Source organism: Chelon labrosus (assembly GCF_963514085.1).
Source record: "Chelon labrosus genome assembly, chromosome: 16".
Classification (NCBI taxonomy): domain Eukaryota; kingdom Metazoa; phylum Chordata; class Actinopteri; order Mugiliformes; family Mugilidae; genus Chelon; species Chelon labrosus.
In genome coordinates this window covers 26,143,990-26,159,925 of record NC_140349.1, presented here as the reverse complement: position 1 = coordinate 26,159,925, position 15,936 = coordinate 26,143,990, and the positions used below count along the sequence as shown (strand labels likewise).

At 39.4% G+C, this 15,936-nt stretch overlaps 2 protein-coding genes across 2 annotated transcripts; both read left to right on the top strand.

Moving 5' to 3' along the window:
* The first annotated feature begins 539 nt into the window (after positions 1-539).
* On the top strand, positions 540-5,845 carry LOC311501028 (sodium-dependent neutral amino acid transporter B(0)AT1-like). Its single transcript, XM_084562677.1, has 12 exons — positions 540-1,219; positions 1,967-2,107; positions 2,206-2,343; positions 2,642-2,823; positions 2,918-3,028; positions 3,129-3,241; positions 3,357-3,485; positions 3,746-3,902; positions 3,983-4,187; positions 4,299-4,458; positions 5,005-5,167; positions 5,250-5,845. Exons 1-12 carry the CDS (start codon positions 1,021-1,023, stop codon positions 5,421-5,423), a joined length of 1,872 nt encoding a protein of 623 aa, XP_084418803.1. The 5' UTR covers positions 540-1,020; the 3' UTR covers positions 5,424-5,845.
* A 4,188-nt stretch (positions 5,846-10,033) lies between these two features.
* On the top strand, positions 10,034-15,684 carry LOC311501135 (sodium-dependent neutral amino acid transporter B(0)AT3-like). The gene is made up of 12 exons (XM_084562806.1): positions 10,034-10,176; positions 10,838-10,978; positions 11,574-11,711; positions 12,271-12,452; positions 12,539-12,649; positions 12,734-12,846; positions 12,926-13,054; positions 13,480-13,636; positions 13,823-14,027; positions 14,111-14,270; positions 14,368-14,530; positions 15,381-15,684. The coding sequence occupies exons 1-12, from the start codon at positions 10,035-10,037 to the stop codon at positions 15,588-15,590; spliced, it is 1,851 nt and encodes a 616-aa protein (XP_084418932.1). The 5' UTR covers position 10,034; the 3' UTR covers positions 15,591-15,684.
* Positions 15,685-15,936: the final 252 nt, after the last annotated feature.

Here is a 15,936-nt window from a genome sequence, read left to right as displayed (position 1 = left end):
TTAAAGTGTTTTCATGTACTTTACTGCTCTATTTTATGCCAGTCTCCTCTTAGAGCCTAGATCTTTGATATACCTGCAGGGTTGGTGAAACACACACCAGGTGGGTTACACGTGCCTCTTGTTGGGTGTGTTGTTGTTTGATGAAATGTGTTTATTGGCAGATTATACAACATGTCAGAACAAACCATTAACAAATTGAAGTCTAAAGTGCTGAATTCCAAACAAAGCTGTACATACAGTAATTCTTACATGCAGTAAGACTTTGGACATTCCTGGAATTCTGCTGAATCCAGCCGGGGGTATGTCAGCTTATAAAGTATTACGTTACACAGCAAAAAAAGTGTTAACAATGTGTAGAATACATTTACAAAAGCTTCACTGTTTAATTATTACAAAGGCCATGATATGATGGCCATCAAATTAGTTTGACCATGAAATCATCTTGCCTCGTATTCTCTCTGACCCCAGTGACATGGTGTCTGGCCTCCCTGGAGGTCTCATCTATATTTCAAATCTAAGAACGAATCTACTCAGTTGGTAGCTGCCTCCATTATAAAATAGAACCACTAGTAATAAATCATTCTATAAATTAAGTAGGCGCCACATCTTATTTTATATACTTGGAGCAGCAGGACTCACAGTTGTTGTTGTCATCATTAGCTCCACCTCAGAGCACTCTGAAAAGGTTATTTACCCTTTATCAGCTATTGGGCAACATCACAACATAACTACTGCGTAAACAGAGTTGCAAAATGGTGTGACAGGTGAGGTACACCCTGGAAAAGTGGAGTCAAACGCAAGATCTATTCATTGCGAGAGCACAAGGAAAACTACCATGTATTGTTTTATGTGTTTGATATGTGATTAAACTCAGTTACACTATAATAGAAGGGCAGAGTTTGCACTTTCTAATCTATAAACCGGACTAGATAAAGTAAAAGATCATAAACGTTTTCCCAACACAAAGCCCTTTGGCTTCCAGGGACGAAGGAGTAACACCTCAGTTACAGCGGGGCCATCATGAAACTTTTGCTTCCTAACCCGGGACTTGATCTCCGGATCCCTAATTATGACGATCTGGAGAGGATGGAGAAGGAGGAGGTTGGGGACAGGCCCAAGTGGGACAACAAGGCTCAGTACATCTTAACCTGCGTGGGTTTCTGCATTGGGATTGGCAACGTGTGGCGATTCCCTTACTTGTGTCAAAGTCACGGAGGAGGTAAGCTGAGATGAAAATGCCAAAGGGATATATTATTTGTATATTCAATAAACATTGAAGAAATTACAATGTGGTTGAGTACCACATGGTTTAATGGTCTTTAAGGTGCCACAAAAAGGTCAATTTGAATTTGAATATTGAACTTTTTTTAAGGTGGTAATGTACATTTAATGAAAGTACATTAGAAATGTAGATTTAACATAATAAAAGCATGGAATCTTGTGTGATTTTTGTCAACTATTGTCAAACCCTTATTTCATCACTATGTTACGGATTGTTGTCATAGTTGCCTTACTGTTTGCTGAGTTCTTTATAGTGTCTTAAGACAATTGTGATTATTATAGGCGCAATATAAAGTTTAAATTGACATAATACAGCAGTATATCCATTAAAGTTGGATTTTTATTACGTAGAATGGTGAACTCTGGCTTATCTGAAGTGTCTGTTTCACTTACAGTAAATGAGCCCAATAACAGCAAAACAAGCATGAAAGAAAGAGGCTAAGGAGTTTAGGAGTTCAGAAACGAGAAAAAGATAGCCCAGAAAGGTCCCAGTCACGTCTGAACTTAGGGACCCAGATCACGCATCAAAGCTGGGAGCCTCTTCATGTCACCTTTTTGTTCCCAGAAATGTAGGACTATCTTATGGCTCAGAATAGAGATATTATGTTCAACATTAAAACTTTATTTGCCTGTAAAAGCATTTCATTTAGATTAGGGGGTTGACATGGCCTACAACATTTTCCAGGTGCCTTTTTGATTCCCTACCTCATCCTCCTGGTGCTGGAAGGAATGCCCCTCCTCCTGATGGAGTTTGCCATTGGTCAGCGACTCAGAAAAGGCAGTGTTGGAGTGTGGAGGGCCATCAACCCTTATCTTACTGGTATTGGTAAGTAACCGTTAGGCCAAGCAGACGTAAAAGAACTGCTCATGCATGATTCCTCCTTAGTGTGATTTCAGCTAATAATTATGTCCTTCTCATTGTAGGTATCGCCTCCATGCTGGTGTCTTTACTGATTGGACTATACTACAACACCTTGATAGCCTGGATCATGTGGTATCTCTTCAATTCTTTTCAAGAGCCACTGCCTTGGACACAGTGTCCTCTCAATGAAAACAGAACAGGTATTTGAAGAGACAAACATAGATACTTTAACATATTAGTCACCCAAACCCTAATTAAGCGCAGCTTTAGCTCAGACACACTCACACCTCCACCTCAGCTCCTTCCTTTGTGATGTTTTGGTCTTAATCAGTGTCATTCTGTATCATACTTGCTCTCTTCTGCATATTTGCCACTGCTCTCGGTTGCCAGAAAAGAAACATTCGTCAAAAATTATTTAACTGCTGATGCACATAAGCTTCTTTGACTAAAATGGTCCTGACTGATCTCAAAGCAACTGATTTTTTAATGTTTTCTCAGAATTTGTACCAGAGTGTCAACAGAGCTCAACTGTGGATTATTATTTTTACCGAGTGACTTTGGACAGTTCAACGTCTATAGCCGACTCTGGAGGGATCCACTGGCCCATGCTATTGTGTCTGTTATCTGCCTGGACTATCATCTTTATCTGCTACATACGGGGGATCAGTACTTCAGGAAAGGTTTATTGAACCCGCCGTCAAACCAAAAGCATTACTCAGTCAATACTATCAGTATCATTTCAGATTTTTTTTCTATGTCTAATCATGACTTCAGGCAGTGTACGTCACAGCCATCCTGCCTTACATAGTGCTGGCCATCTTCCTGATCCGAGGACTGACACTTAAAGGAGCTTTCAGCGGGATAAAGTTCCTCTTCACACCAGATGTATGTTTCAGATTTCTATTGCATAAAAAACCTCTAAAAACAAACCTTCATAAATACCATCATGCAATGCCATAACATAATATGTATCTCACTTTTCCAGTTGGATGAGTTGATGAAACCAACAACTTGGTTGGATGCAGGTGCCCAAGTCTTTTATGCTTTTAGCTTAGCATGGGGAGGCCTCATCTCCTTCTCAAGCTACAACCCTGTTCAGTAAGAGACATTTAAAATCCTGTTCAACATAATATTGAACTCACTTCCATTATAAAGAAAAGATATGAGTGACTCTCAGACATTACATTTTGTCAATCTTTTTTCTTCCTTCAAGCAACAACTGCCAACAAGATGCTGTCATCCTGTCTGCTATAACTGGCCTCACCTCCATCTATGCTGCCACAGTCACCTACACCATCATTGGCTTCAGGGCCACGGAGAAATATGACACCTGTATCAGTGAGTGAGTAGTCACGGAGCAGTCCTGTATATTTCTCTTTACTTTGCATTTGAGGACATTTTTTTCGCAGTTTGGATCTAAACAAAGAGGAAACGTCAACACCAGACCTCAAAACACAGATTTAAAGAAATATGAAAAGTTTTCTAATCCTGCCTTAGATATGCCAATATCTGTAATAACTTATATTCTCTAACTGTGTGCATATTACCAAAACAATTTATTGGATTTGACTTCATTAATTTAATCTTATATTTTCTCCCCAGTAACATCATGACATTATCAAATGCATTTGGGCTTCCTGAAGAGAGCATCACTGCAAGCAACTACGATGCAGCTTTCAATCATTTGAACAGCTCCTATCCTGATGCTGTTCTTGGACTGGACATCAAAATCTGTGACATGCAGAAGCTTCTCAGTGAGGTGAGGTGGTTTTGATGGAGATGCATCAGTTTCTCGTATTATTCTAGCTTCTCTCTCTAATCAGTGTTGTGTTTGTTCAGGGAGTGGAGGGGACAGGTCTGGCCTTCATTGTTTTCACAGAGGCCATCACCAAGATGCCCGGATCCCCGGCCTGGTCCGTCCTCTTTTTCATTATGCTTCTCTGCTTGGGACTCTCAACCTTGTTTGGTAACATTGAAGGAGTGGTGGTCCCTTTGAAAGACCTAAATTTGTTACCTAAAAAATGGCCCCAAGAAGCACTGACCGGTATTCTTCTTTGTAACTACAGCAACATTCAGATCAGCTTTGCAACCTCGAAAGAATTTATGGATCGTGTTTTAACACATGCTCCTTTGTCTTTGTGCATGTGTGTTTCAGGAGTAACTTGTGCTATTGCATTCGTCATCTCCCTACTGTTTGCACAGCATTCAGGACTTTATTGGGTCACTCTCTTTGACAACTTTGCTGGGTCGGTTCCACTCCTGAGCATTGGATTCTTTGAGATGATAGCTGTTGTTTACATCTATGGCATTGACAGGTTAGTGCACACAGCCTCTGTATTTGCTTAATATGCTATTGTTCGATATTGTGCAGCCTACTGAAAAATCACTCTATAAAGCAGCCACACATCTGTTAATGAGCCGAGTTTGCTATTACAGCCTGCAATAATTGAAATCAAGGGTGCTCACTGTGGCTGCTTCTTTTCCCCCCATTACTCCCTGCAGTATCTCAAACTGATCGGTTGCCAGGAAATACCAAACATTAACAAAACCTTATTTGGTAGACGTTATTGATGAAGGATAGTAGTTAACTGCTATCCTCTCTAACAATACATTGCATGTCCTGTGGATACTTTCATAATAAAGTCAGATCTCAGAAATGATTGGTTTATGGCTTAGTCGCCATCTCACTCTGCAATAGATAGTGACTAAACATTTAATATGTTTTGTAACCGAACCTCTGTGTTCTGTCTTCTGTCTCTGTGCTTCTGCTATTTTAGCCATAACACCTCGCCTCACTGGTACTATGATTAAATAAAGTTTTATGCTATACTTACCATACTTTAAAATCTCTTGCGTGGCAGGTTCAATGAGGACATCAAGTTCATGATCGGACATAAGCCCTCCATCTTCTGGCAGGTTTCATGGAGACTTGTCAGTCCTCTAATCGTCTTCGTTATCTTAGTTTTCTACCTGGTGACTCAAGCCCAACAGAAGCTCACATATTTAGTCTGGGACCCGAACTCTGTAAGCGCCCAAACATATATCAAATGTTATTATAGTAAAAGGTAACTTGTAGGTACTCATTTCACTGTTTTATTGTTTCCAGGAAATGTTCCCGGCTCTGGCATCAGTACCTTACCCTTCATGGATCAATGCAGTCATCTTTCTTTTGGCAGGAGTCCCCAGTTTGGCAGTGCCAGTGTATGCACTATGTAGGCTGATCTTCGTGAGCTGCAAGAAAAAGACAGAAAACAGTGAAAAAATTAGCCAGATTTCTTAAATCTTTTATTATGTAATAAAATGCAGGGTTATTTAATTTGTTGTGCTGTCTAATGTCAATGAAAACACCAGAGTGAAGCAACATTTTTGTAATATGACGGACAGTTCTCTGAAGTCAGTTTGGTGTGTCTGGGTTTTGAATGGTCCTTACTGTAAGTGTTCAGGCAGAAGATATAGAGCATAAATTGATTGCACACTGACAGAACACAGAGTGGTAGTAAGAGCAAGTAAACCACATGCAAGCAAAGAAAAACTACCTGATAGAGGCAAGCAATTACCCAACATGCAAAAAAATAAATGTGTTAAACAAGCAAGATACAACCTATTAACAAGTAAAATATAGTGTCAACTGGAAAGCAACTGGAAAACGATAGCAGGCTTAAAATAAGGCTTTGAGTTCCACAAGTCACAGCCTGACAACTGTATTTGAGATGTTTATTTTTTTTTAACACAATAAAGTAAATTAAAAGTTTTGCATTTGACCACTGGTTCCCAGCTTCCTCTCATTTCCCAGCTCCCCCTCATTCATTTACTGCCAGCAATGAACTGGTGGAGATATGCTTGTGCAGCTGATGCTGAAAGTCAGCCTGCACTGAAGAGTGCTGCTGGTTCACAGCTGGAGCAGCAACAGCAACCCTGAAGACCCAGGGGAAAGTTTCAGGTGTCTCTGTGGATGATTATCTCTGGTTCTTTCCTGTAACACATGGAAGGTTGCTGTGAAATATCCAGCGGAAGAAGCCGCCGGAGAGAAAGAAAATCCCAGTGCTTCTGAGTTTAATCCATTGTCTTATCAAAGAACATGTCTTCACAATATGATGCTCCCACGGCGCTGCCAGTGTTTACCAGTGGCACAAACTCTACATTAAAACTTGAATCTTACATGGCTTTTTATCAGGTATAAGGTGGGAGCCACCATGCAACCATTGTTGTGTTGTATCTTTGGCACTGGTACCATAAATCAGTGTTTTTCAACCTTTTTTGAGCCAAGGTACATTTTTTTCATTGAAAAAATCACAAGGCACACCACCAACCGAAAATGTTCAAAAAATGAAAAATAGTCTGCATTCTTGTGTTTAAGTTTTGTTTGGAGATGGCGTTTAAGCTTACTTGGGACCATAGCACTGTTGGATAGCTTTTCACGACACACCAAGCACAACGGAGTCGGTGTCGTTGCATCCCCGGTGAAAGTAAATCCAAATGAAATATAGCTTTCGCTGTATTGCCTTGCACAAGAGACTTTGCTCGAGGTCACCGTCTTTGCTTTCTTTTGACACCCACTCATACACTAGCCACAATGTCACTGTCACTGCCACCTGTCACATCCACGCATCACTAATTTAAAGTAGCTTTAGCTATGTCGTGTGGGTTTGGCTCTAGCTAGCTAAATTGAACTTGACATTTCTCAGCATGAGGAGACCCTTCAGTAGGCATGTTTTGTTGTTTTGCACAATTATTTATCCATAATGGGATACAGCATCATACTTGCAAGTATGATGCTTACTCAAGTAATATCATCTAACCATGGTTAGATGATATTACTTGAGTCCTTTTTTATTATTCTAACCAGTGAATTTACCCGCTTGTGTTTCTTGTTTAACTACAGTACAGCAAGTGAAAAAAGGAAGGTTCATGATTTTTAGCCTTAAAATATTTGACTGTAAAATGTCGCAGACTTGTAGATACTCATACAGCCCATAAATCTTATAATATATATATATATATATATATATATATATATATATATAGATAGATATATTCTTTAAGGTTAATTCATTTAAATCTATGATTTGTAAGATTGAACTTTGTCTCCAGTAACATGATGACCTCCACTCAGTCTGATCTGTTTGCTGTCAGGATTCTGGACAAGCAGATCATAGCTAGCCAACCAGTTCTCACATTTTGTATTTTATACAATTTATAATCCGCAACATGTAAAACCTTCATAATGACCACTGTTTACATCACAGATATTGGCTACTATAGTAAATTAATATATCTTGAATATATTGATACAAGATGGGCAACATAATTGCTGCTTAACAAGAATATCAAATTTCTGTGATACTGTGAGTGAGTTTCGCACATTTTGCAAACTGTTCAGAAATGTCTTTTAAATGTATTTCTTCTTTTTTTTTCTTTCAAACTGTCAGTATTGTGACTTGTGAAGGGGGGGCTGCCAAAAATGTAAACCTTGTTTTTGAACCAAAGGGTTGATGCTTCCATTCCATTCATGTTTTAAGTGATAGCTGTTCATGGTTAAAAATCACTGGGAGTCACTTCTTAACACTAAGTAGGTTCTTAAGTAGGCTTAAGTAGGTTCAACACTCATTGATTGTGATGATTCCATTTAACACTTACAAAAACTGTTGTCAAATGTAAGTAACACTATGGGTGTTATTTTCTTGAAAATTCAACTGGTCATTATGGTCAGTGTCATTTTTACACTCTGTAAGTTAGGACCATATCTTCACTGACTTAGTGTTGAAATTGATTGACTCTGTAGGTGTTACTAGAACACTGCCAAATTTACTGTCAAAAGAGAACTCACATTGCTGGTGCTAGTCGTTTGGTGCTGGTCTGCAGGAGAGGTGACCACAAGCCAATGAAGGTCTTATCTGCAGAAATTATTGTAGAGGTTGAGGAATAAAAAAAGAAGACCAAGTTGTTCTCTTGTCTGCCAAACTGGCCAGATGGCATAAGTGCACAAACATTAACTCCATGCATCAAGAACATTCTCACATTGCCTTTATTTCTACACATTCCTTGTTGTATGTCATAATAGATTTTTTACTGTAGTGATCCCACACAGGGAAATTATTTTTCTGCATTTGACACATCCATTTTTTTCACACAGTAGTGTATATGCTTTAATAACTCATGTTTGAGTCTTTCCACATTTATCCATAGCATTTCAAAAGTTTATTTTTCATAACAGTGAATCACTGCAATCATTTGAGTACTAGAATGAGTGGGGACGTTGACGTTGGGTATGGCTTTGCAAAAGCATGGTCACACCAGCAGGTGGCAGAAAGGAACTACTTGGAATTGGAATGAGTTACTCCATCTTCAATTTTGATGTTAATGAGCAGGTAGACTTTGCAGTGCCCTTTCCTGTAAAATTAGTTTTGTCTGTCCACTTCAGTTTAATGTTCAGGTGAACAAATAGCATTTGTGTCCACTCATTGGATATTCGCCAATACGGGAAGCAAGTGTTTGACCAGCTCTTTTGTTCTTTTGCTTTCCCTGGCACCTTTCCACAAGGCCACAGATCACCTCTCTGTATGCCTTGACATCCTCATCTGTAGCGGGTGAAAAGGAAGGTAGCCAGGATGTTTCCCTCTGGGGCTCCTGTACAGCAGACACACGAGTCCTCACAAACTGCAGTCGATTGGTGAGGTAGTCCACTATCCATAATGTGAGGTGGTGATCCACTCATTGTGCTCCCAACCATTGTGCTCCAAGTGAGAGAGGCATCTAACCCCAGTGCCAGGTGGGTAGGCAACCTACCTTTATTCTTTAGATGGGACTATCCTGATGTAGCCAGACTAAAATCTTATGAGAATATGAGTCTGATAACACAACATTTGGATTTAATTGTGAGTCATGTTTCAATCTATTCAGAAAAAAAAAAAAAAAAAAAAAGGAACTCAATTTGATAGTTCTATGACCAATCAGAGCCACAGTGCTCAGATGATGTGGATGACTTTCTAACAGGCTAATATGGATCTTTATAAGGTGAGACCACCAGAGCCAACAGGCCGGGTTGGATCTTAGGCACTGGTACCATACATGACGTTTCTCCAGTTTCAGGCTCAGTTTGAAGATGTGCCCAGCAATCTCACAGAGTTGGTCTGTACAGGACTCAGAGCTGATACCATCCAGGCCTGCTACCTTTCTCACTTGAGAGCGAGGAAATCGTTCCTTTAAAGATGAGTTGATAAAAAATATGTATACTCGAAAGGATATTTAAAACACTGAAACTGATTTTAGCTGCTGTAAACTAAACTAAGTTAAAACTACATCATCACTTGAACATCACGAGGTTAGATCCTTTTTTCTCCCCTTCAGATTAAAATATGTATAAATATGCAGAAAGCAAACTCTAGCTAACATAAAGTACTGCAAAGTTTGCTCTTGGATAAAGGTTCAGCCTGGTCTCAATTAAAATACCACAATGTCTCTTTCACACACTGTGTTTGATCGATTCGCTGTAGGTCACACTGAAATGCTGGGTTATCCATTAATTCAAGGCTGAGCACACTCCCATTTTAAACAGGCAGGGAGGTTTGGCCACTAAATCATCACAGTCACTGTTTTCATTTCCTGGTGCCCTGAATTCTCCTTGAGAACTGATAAAATCTATATCCCTGACTCAAAGCTAAAACTGACAGGGCATAAAAAGACAACATACATAGGAGAGTGAAACAGAGGACGAGCGAGAGAGAGGAGCACTGGACATCAATTGGACCAAACAATCTGAGAGAGTATCAGACGGAGAAATCTGGATTAAATATTTATTTTTTCAATTATATTATATACATTCATACTGACTAGGATTAAGAGGTCCACATATTTGTAAGAATTGTATTAAGTCTTTTTCCGCCAGCTAAAGATGGGAAAAACAGAAGACTCTGGAGTGGAGGAGAGACCCAAATGGGACAACAAGGTTCAATATCTGCTGACATGTATCGGCTTTGCAGTAGGACTTGGAAATGTGTGGCGGTTTCCCTACTTATGCCAAATCTACGGAGGAGGTGAGATTGAATTATATTTTCACTTTACACCATAGCCCAGTGCTTACAGTAAGACATGTTAAACACTGTACCACACTTTTTCAGTTTAATAAGTCCTTATTAAATGAACTAGGCCATTCATTGAACACATTATCTGTGTTTGACTGATCGTGGGGTTGTTTCTGCACAGTGCATCAAACATCTGTGTTTACTTCTCCAGTCATCCCTGCGATATGTTTAGCCATAGTATCTTAAAGAACCCAGGTCAGGGTTAAAATGCGTAAACAGCTAATTCCTGAAACAATGTAGAACGGGCCTATCAACTTCACATATTGACTCTGAGATTTGAAGCACCTCAAACTCCACTGAGACTCTATTTGACCTCAGCTCAAAGACTCAAGTCACATTTGATTTTGGTTGCTTTTGCCATAGATTTGCACAGTGCCACTGTTTTTATTACAAACCATGCTCCTGTTTATGGCCACCAATATGTTTTTTGTGATCCCCTTGTGTCGCAGTGCTACCTGATATATCACTTATTTCTGCTCAAGCCAGATAATAATAAGTAATGTCATTACAATGAGATTCTGGCTACTATTCAAAAAACATATTAAAATTCTCTGCACAGTGATAAGTATAATGTAATATTGATATCTAACTGGGAGGTAAATGTTTACTTCAGGTGCATTCCTTATCCCGTACCTGATTGCCCTGGTGTTTGAGGGCATCCCCCTGCTCTACCTGGAGCTGGCTATAGGACAAAGGCTTCGCATGGGCAGCATCGGTGTCTGGAACTCCATCTCCCCACTGCTGGGCGGAGTCGGTGGGTAACCGAAAATAATTAGCAGAATTCTTTCCCATTTTTATATATTATGGAACTATATCTGTTCTGTTTTTGGCTTATTTAACAATTAATATTTAATGTCCTGACATAAATCTTTTTTTTTTTAAACCCAAAAAACCAACAAAACAAAATACAAATAGGAGACAGATTACATAATGTGTTTGGAGAATTATATTGCTGGAACTGGGTTTCAATTAACAATCAGAATCAGGAGAAATAACTGCTATCTCTATAAGTATCTCAAATAAGACGCAAATACAAAAAGCAATAAAAATTAAACAAAGGGAAATCATTCTGGCCCTGTGATGAACTGGAGACCTGTCCAGGGTGTACCCCTGCCTCTCGCCCGATGACAGCTGGGATAGGCTCCAGCAGACCCCCGCAACCCTTAACAGTAATAAGCGGGTATAGAAAATGAATGAATGAACGAAATCATTCTCAGATTTACTTTACTTAGGCAAGTAACCAAAGTAAATCGCTTTTGATCATTTACTTTGGTTAAATATTGCTCATGGTTTTGTTTATTTTGTGGCTTTGAACATTTACTTACAGGCGATTAATTTCCTGTGCATAGGTATCGCCTCCATGTTGGTATCTTTCCTGGTGGGCATTTTCTACAACACCATCCTGGCCTGGGTGCTCTGGTACTTCTTTCACTCTTTCCAAAACCCCCTGCCATGGAGCCAATGCCCACTCAATGATAACCGAACAGGTGAGAAGAAAACTCACCTCTCAGTAATTTTCACTACTGCTGATAGATTAATGTTTATACACTGACAGCGGAAATGCAAAAATGTGTTTTTTGGCATCACCCTGTACTTTACCTTCAACCTTTGATCCTTAAAATCTAACATGTTCATCCAGCCATATTACCTAGAGCCATTTCCTGAAATACAACTTTTACAGGAGTGGGGTGAGCGTGCATGCCTAAGGACAGACACACGGCATTTCGGGATTTAATGGCTAAAAGAATAGGATTGCTTTATTGCACACAGGGATATTGCACCATATTGTAAAATAAAAATACACTCTAGATAAGCAGATACAGAAAATAAATGAATGACTGAATGAATAAATGAAACAGAATGTTTTCCCTTTCGAGGTTTCAAGGTAAGTAATATGTCACAAAGGTCAAAGGGCAGAGATAGTCAGTGAAAATATCCAGTTAGGATGTCAGATGCATATTCTTCACATTTTAAAATGATTACAGACATGAGCAAAATTCCTTAAGAGCTTAGAAAAAACTAAAGCTTGTGTGTACGTCCATATAGGTTTTAATGTGGAGTGTGAGAAGAGCACACCGGTGAATTACTTCTGGTATCGGGAGACCCTCAACATCACACCTGACATAGACATCAGCGGCTCCCTGCAGTGGTGGATGGTCATCTGTCTGGCCACCGCCTGGTGTATCGTCTACATCTGCTTCATCAAAGGCATCGAGTCCGTGGGAAAGGTCCGTGAGCGCGGTGAAAAATATATGAACTTGTGTCAAAATTAGCCACTGCATCTTGCAAAGTTGCCTTCATTTGACCTTCTCAGGCTGTGTACGTGACAGCGACCTTTCCTTACCTGGTGCTGACTATTTTCCTGATCCGTGCCCTCACTCTGCCTGGAGCTACCGATGGACTGTTGTACCTCTTTACGCCTAATGTAAGTTGCTGCTACCATGGCAGAGGAAAGTTTATGTTTTAGATCCCTGTCTCACCTGACTTGTTATTTTTCTGCTTGTTGCAGTGGGACACGCTGAAGAACCCTCAGGTGTGGCTGGACGCTGCCACCCAGATCTTTTTCTCTCTTTCGTTGGCATTTGGAGGTCTCATAGCTTTCTCCAGTTATAATGCAGAGAGGTATATACTAAAACTCTGTTACCCATCCCTAGTAAAGTCACAGTGATCACAAAGTTTTTTCTTATTCTGCATCTTTTAGAAACAACTGTGAGAGAGATGCTGTTCTTGTAGGGGTTATAAACAGTGCTACATCTCTCTACGCCTCCATTCCCATTTTCTCCATCCTGGGATTTAAAGCTACCACTGCCTACAACTCCTGCCTAAAACAGTACGTAGGTACATTCTAAAACAGTGTTTTTCAACCTTTCTTGAGCCAAGGTACATTTTTTTCATTGAAAAAATCACAAGGCACACCACCAACCGAAAATGTTAAAAAAATGAAAGTCTGAGCCTATATTAACAATATAAAGTCATTCTTGTCAAATTGTCTTGAATAGGAATCAAATAAACACAAAGAAAAAAGTCTTATATATATATATATATACACAGACATTTTTATTTGCAGATAATAAGTAATTCGTTTTCAAAAAATGTTTTTTAGACCAATTAGGTGAAATTGGATTATTTCCCACGTCACAACTGACAATCTCTCACGGCACAGTGGTTGAAAAACACTGGTCTAAAACTTAGTTTGCTCGTTTCCCTCTAATGAAGTGAAATCCTGAGAAATTATTTCTTGAATCTCATCTGCAGAAACATCCTGTCTCTGACCAACCAATTTGAGCTTTCAGACCAGAACATGACACTGGAGAACTACAGCGAGTGGTATAAGTATCTTAACCAGACATATCCAACTGAAATCTCCAATTTGCAGCTGAAGGAGTGTCACCTCCAAGACTTCCTTGACCAGGTATTTTTAATTTGAAGACATCCTATCTTTTACATTGCATTATTTTGGTCTTTAATTTCTCTAACCTCCCTTTTCCTTAATTTGCGGTTGTATTCTGCCCATGCATTGCCCATCTTTTCCCCCATGTACAATTCCTAATGTGCCAATACAACATATTCCATTATGTCTTTTGTCTTCCTCCCCCAGAGTGCTTCAGGTACTGGCCTGGCTTTTATTGTGTTCACCGAAGCAGTTATAGAGATGCCGGGCTCGCAGGTATGGGCCATACTGTTCTTCGTCATGCTCTTCAGCTTAGGTCTCTCCTCTATGTTTGGCAACATAGAGGGCGTTCTAACACCCATCAAAGACCTCAAAATTGTGCCCAGCTGGATCCCTAACGAAGTCGTAACAGGTATTTCACATCAGATTAAGCTGTCAAACACTTTTGTTTCTTTGAATTTCCTCCCTGAAACAAATGTGTTCTCACCTCCTCAGGTATCATCTGCTTGATAGCCTTTTTGGTGGCCCTCATCTTCACCCAGGGTTCGGGCAACTACTGGATAGAGGTCTTTAACAACTATGTGGGCTCTGTTCCTCTGCTTATCATCGCCTTCTTTGAGATTATTGGAGTCGTTTATATTCACGGAATAAAAAAGTAATGTTTTCTCAACTTCTTTGAGTCGACCGTGTAATAGTCCAGCACGAATCTCAACATGCTAATGTTTTCTCCTGTCTTCTGTGTCATCCGGCAGTTTCAGTGAAGACATCTACTTTATGACTGGAAGGAAGCCCAACATCTACTGGAAGGCGTGCTGGTTGGTGATCAGTCCTGTAATGCTCCTGGTGGTGCTGGTTGCCTACGTGGTCATCCAAGCACAGACTCACCCCGTGTATCCCACATGGAACCCAGAATATGTAAGGACTCAAGAAAACCTTAAGAATGTACAAATGCTGTATCCAGTCATGAATCAATTATATGGAAACACACCACAAATACACATTACTGTAAATATCTTATGAGTTGTTTTCATTATACCAAGAGCAGGAAATGGAAAAACAACAACTGAACAAATCAATATTTTATTTTGACCCCGTTTTGCCTTAAAAGCACTACAAACACACCAAAATCTATAAACTTAAGTTTGCCATTCTATATGTTACAACGTTAACCTCTGCATTAACACCAGCCAGCACTGGAAGCAGGTGAAGCAGAGCTCTCTCTGTTACAGAAAATGACAACCAGAATCTCAAAATGTTAGTTAACATATTGTATATATTGTGTTACACAACCTGAAGATTAAAAACTCACAGTTTTCCAAGGAGTCACTATAAATTATTTCTCATATGGACCTGCCTTTATGGAAGTAAAGCTACGCTAATCACCAACTTGCTGTAGCTTCATGTAAGTTGCACATAGACAGGGTAGGCCTATAGATGATTTTGTCCAACTAACTAAGCAAGTGAAAGGTTGAGCTAAGCTAAACTAAATGCTAGCTGTCTGTAGCCTAATATGCAGTGCTGTTAATACCGTAGATCTTTTCATCTATGAGAAAATATTTATGTTCTTAACTATTTTGCAAATTAGGTTAAGGTAAGATTTGCTAAACACTTGCTGGCTGGTACGGTACAGATGTTTTGGCATGAAATTAAATTAGCATATTTCACTAAATCTTCTGTACTTTTAAAGCAATATTCTTTGCTTCATTTAAAACTAAACAAATGTCTTCATTTTTCCACATTTTGGTGCATGTGTCTTTCTCTACAGGACAAATTCCCCTTAACTGAAACTAAGCCATATCCAGACTGGGTGTTTGGCATCATCATCCTCCTGTCTGTGCTGCCTGTGGTTTCTATCCCTCTGGTAGCTCTCTACAATCTGATCTGCTGTAGAATCAAAAGGTCATCTGTTAATGTCAACTTAAATCCCTACGCCAATGAGGCCTTTGAGATTGAAACACAGGAACAGAAGATTTAGAGGGTTTAAGGAATGTAGCAAGTAAGCATCAGAACTGAACAAGACGCCCTGATGGTTTTCACCACTTCTCTTGTCGGCTGTCACCGTCACTGATTTATATTGATTCTAATGTTTACACTGTGAGAATTTTTTAAAGCCTGACTTGACAAAAGACAACTCCTGCTTGTTTTCTCAAGAACAAAACCAGATTTTTTCAGAAGTAAAATTATTTCCCTGTAAACAATGTGCAATATTACACACAATACTGAAACATTATGATTCCACATTTACACACCTATACATATTGACATAAATATAACTTATTATAATTCACAAAACATCACTGAAAGATGATTTTTTATTATCG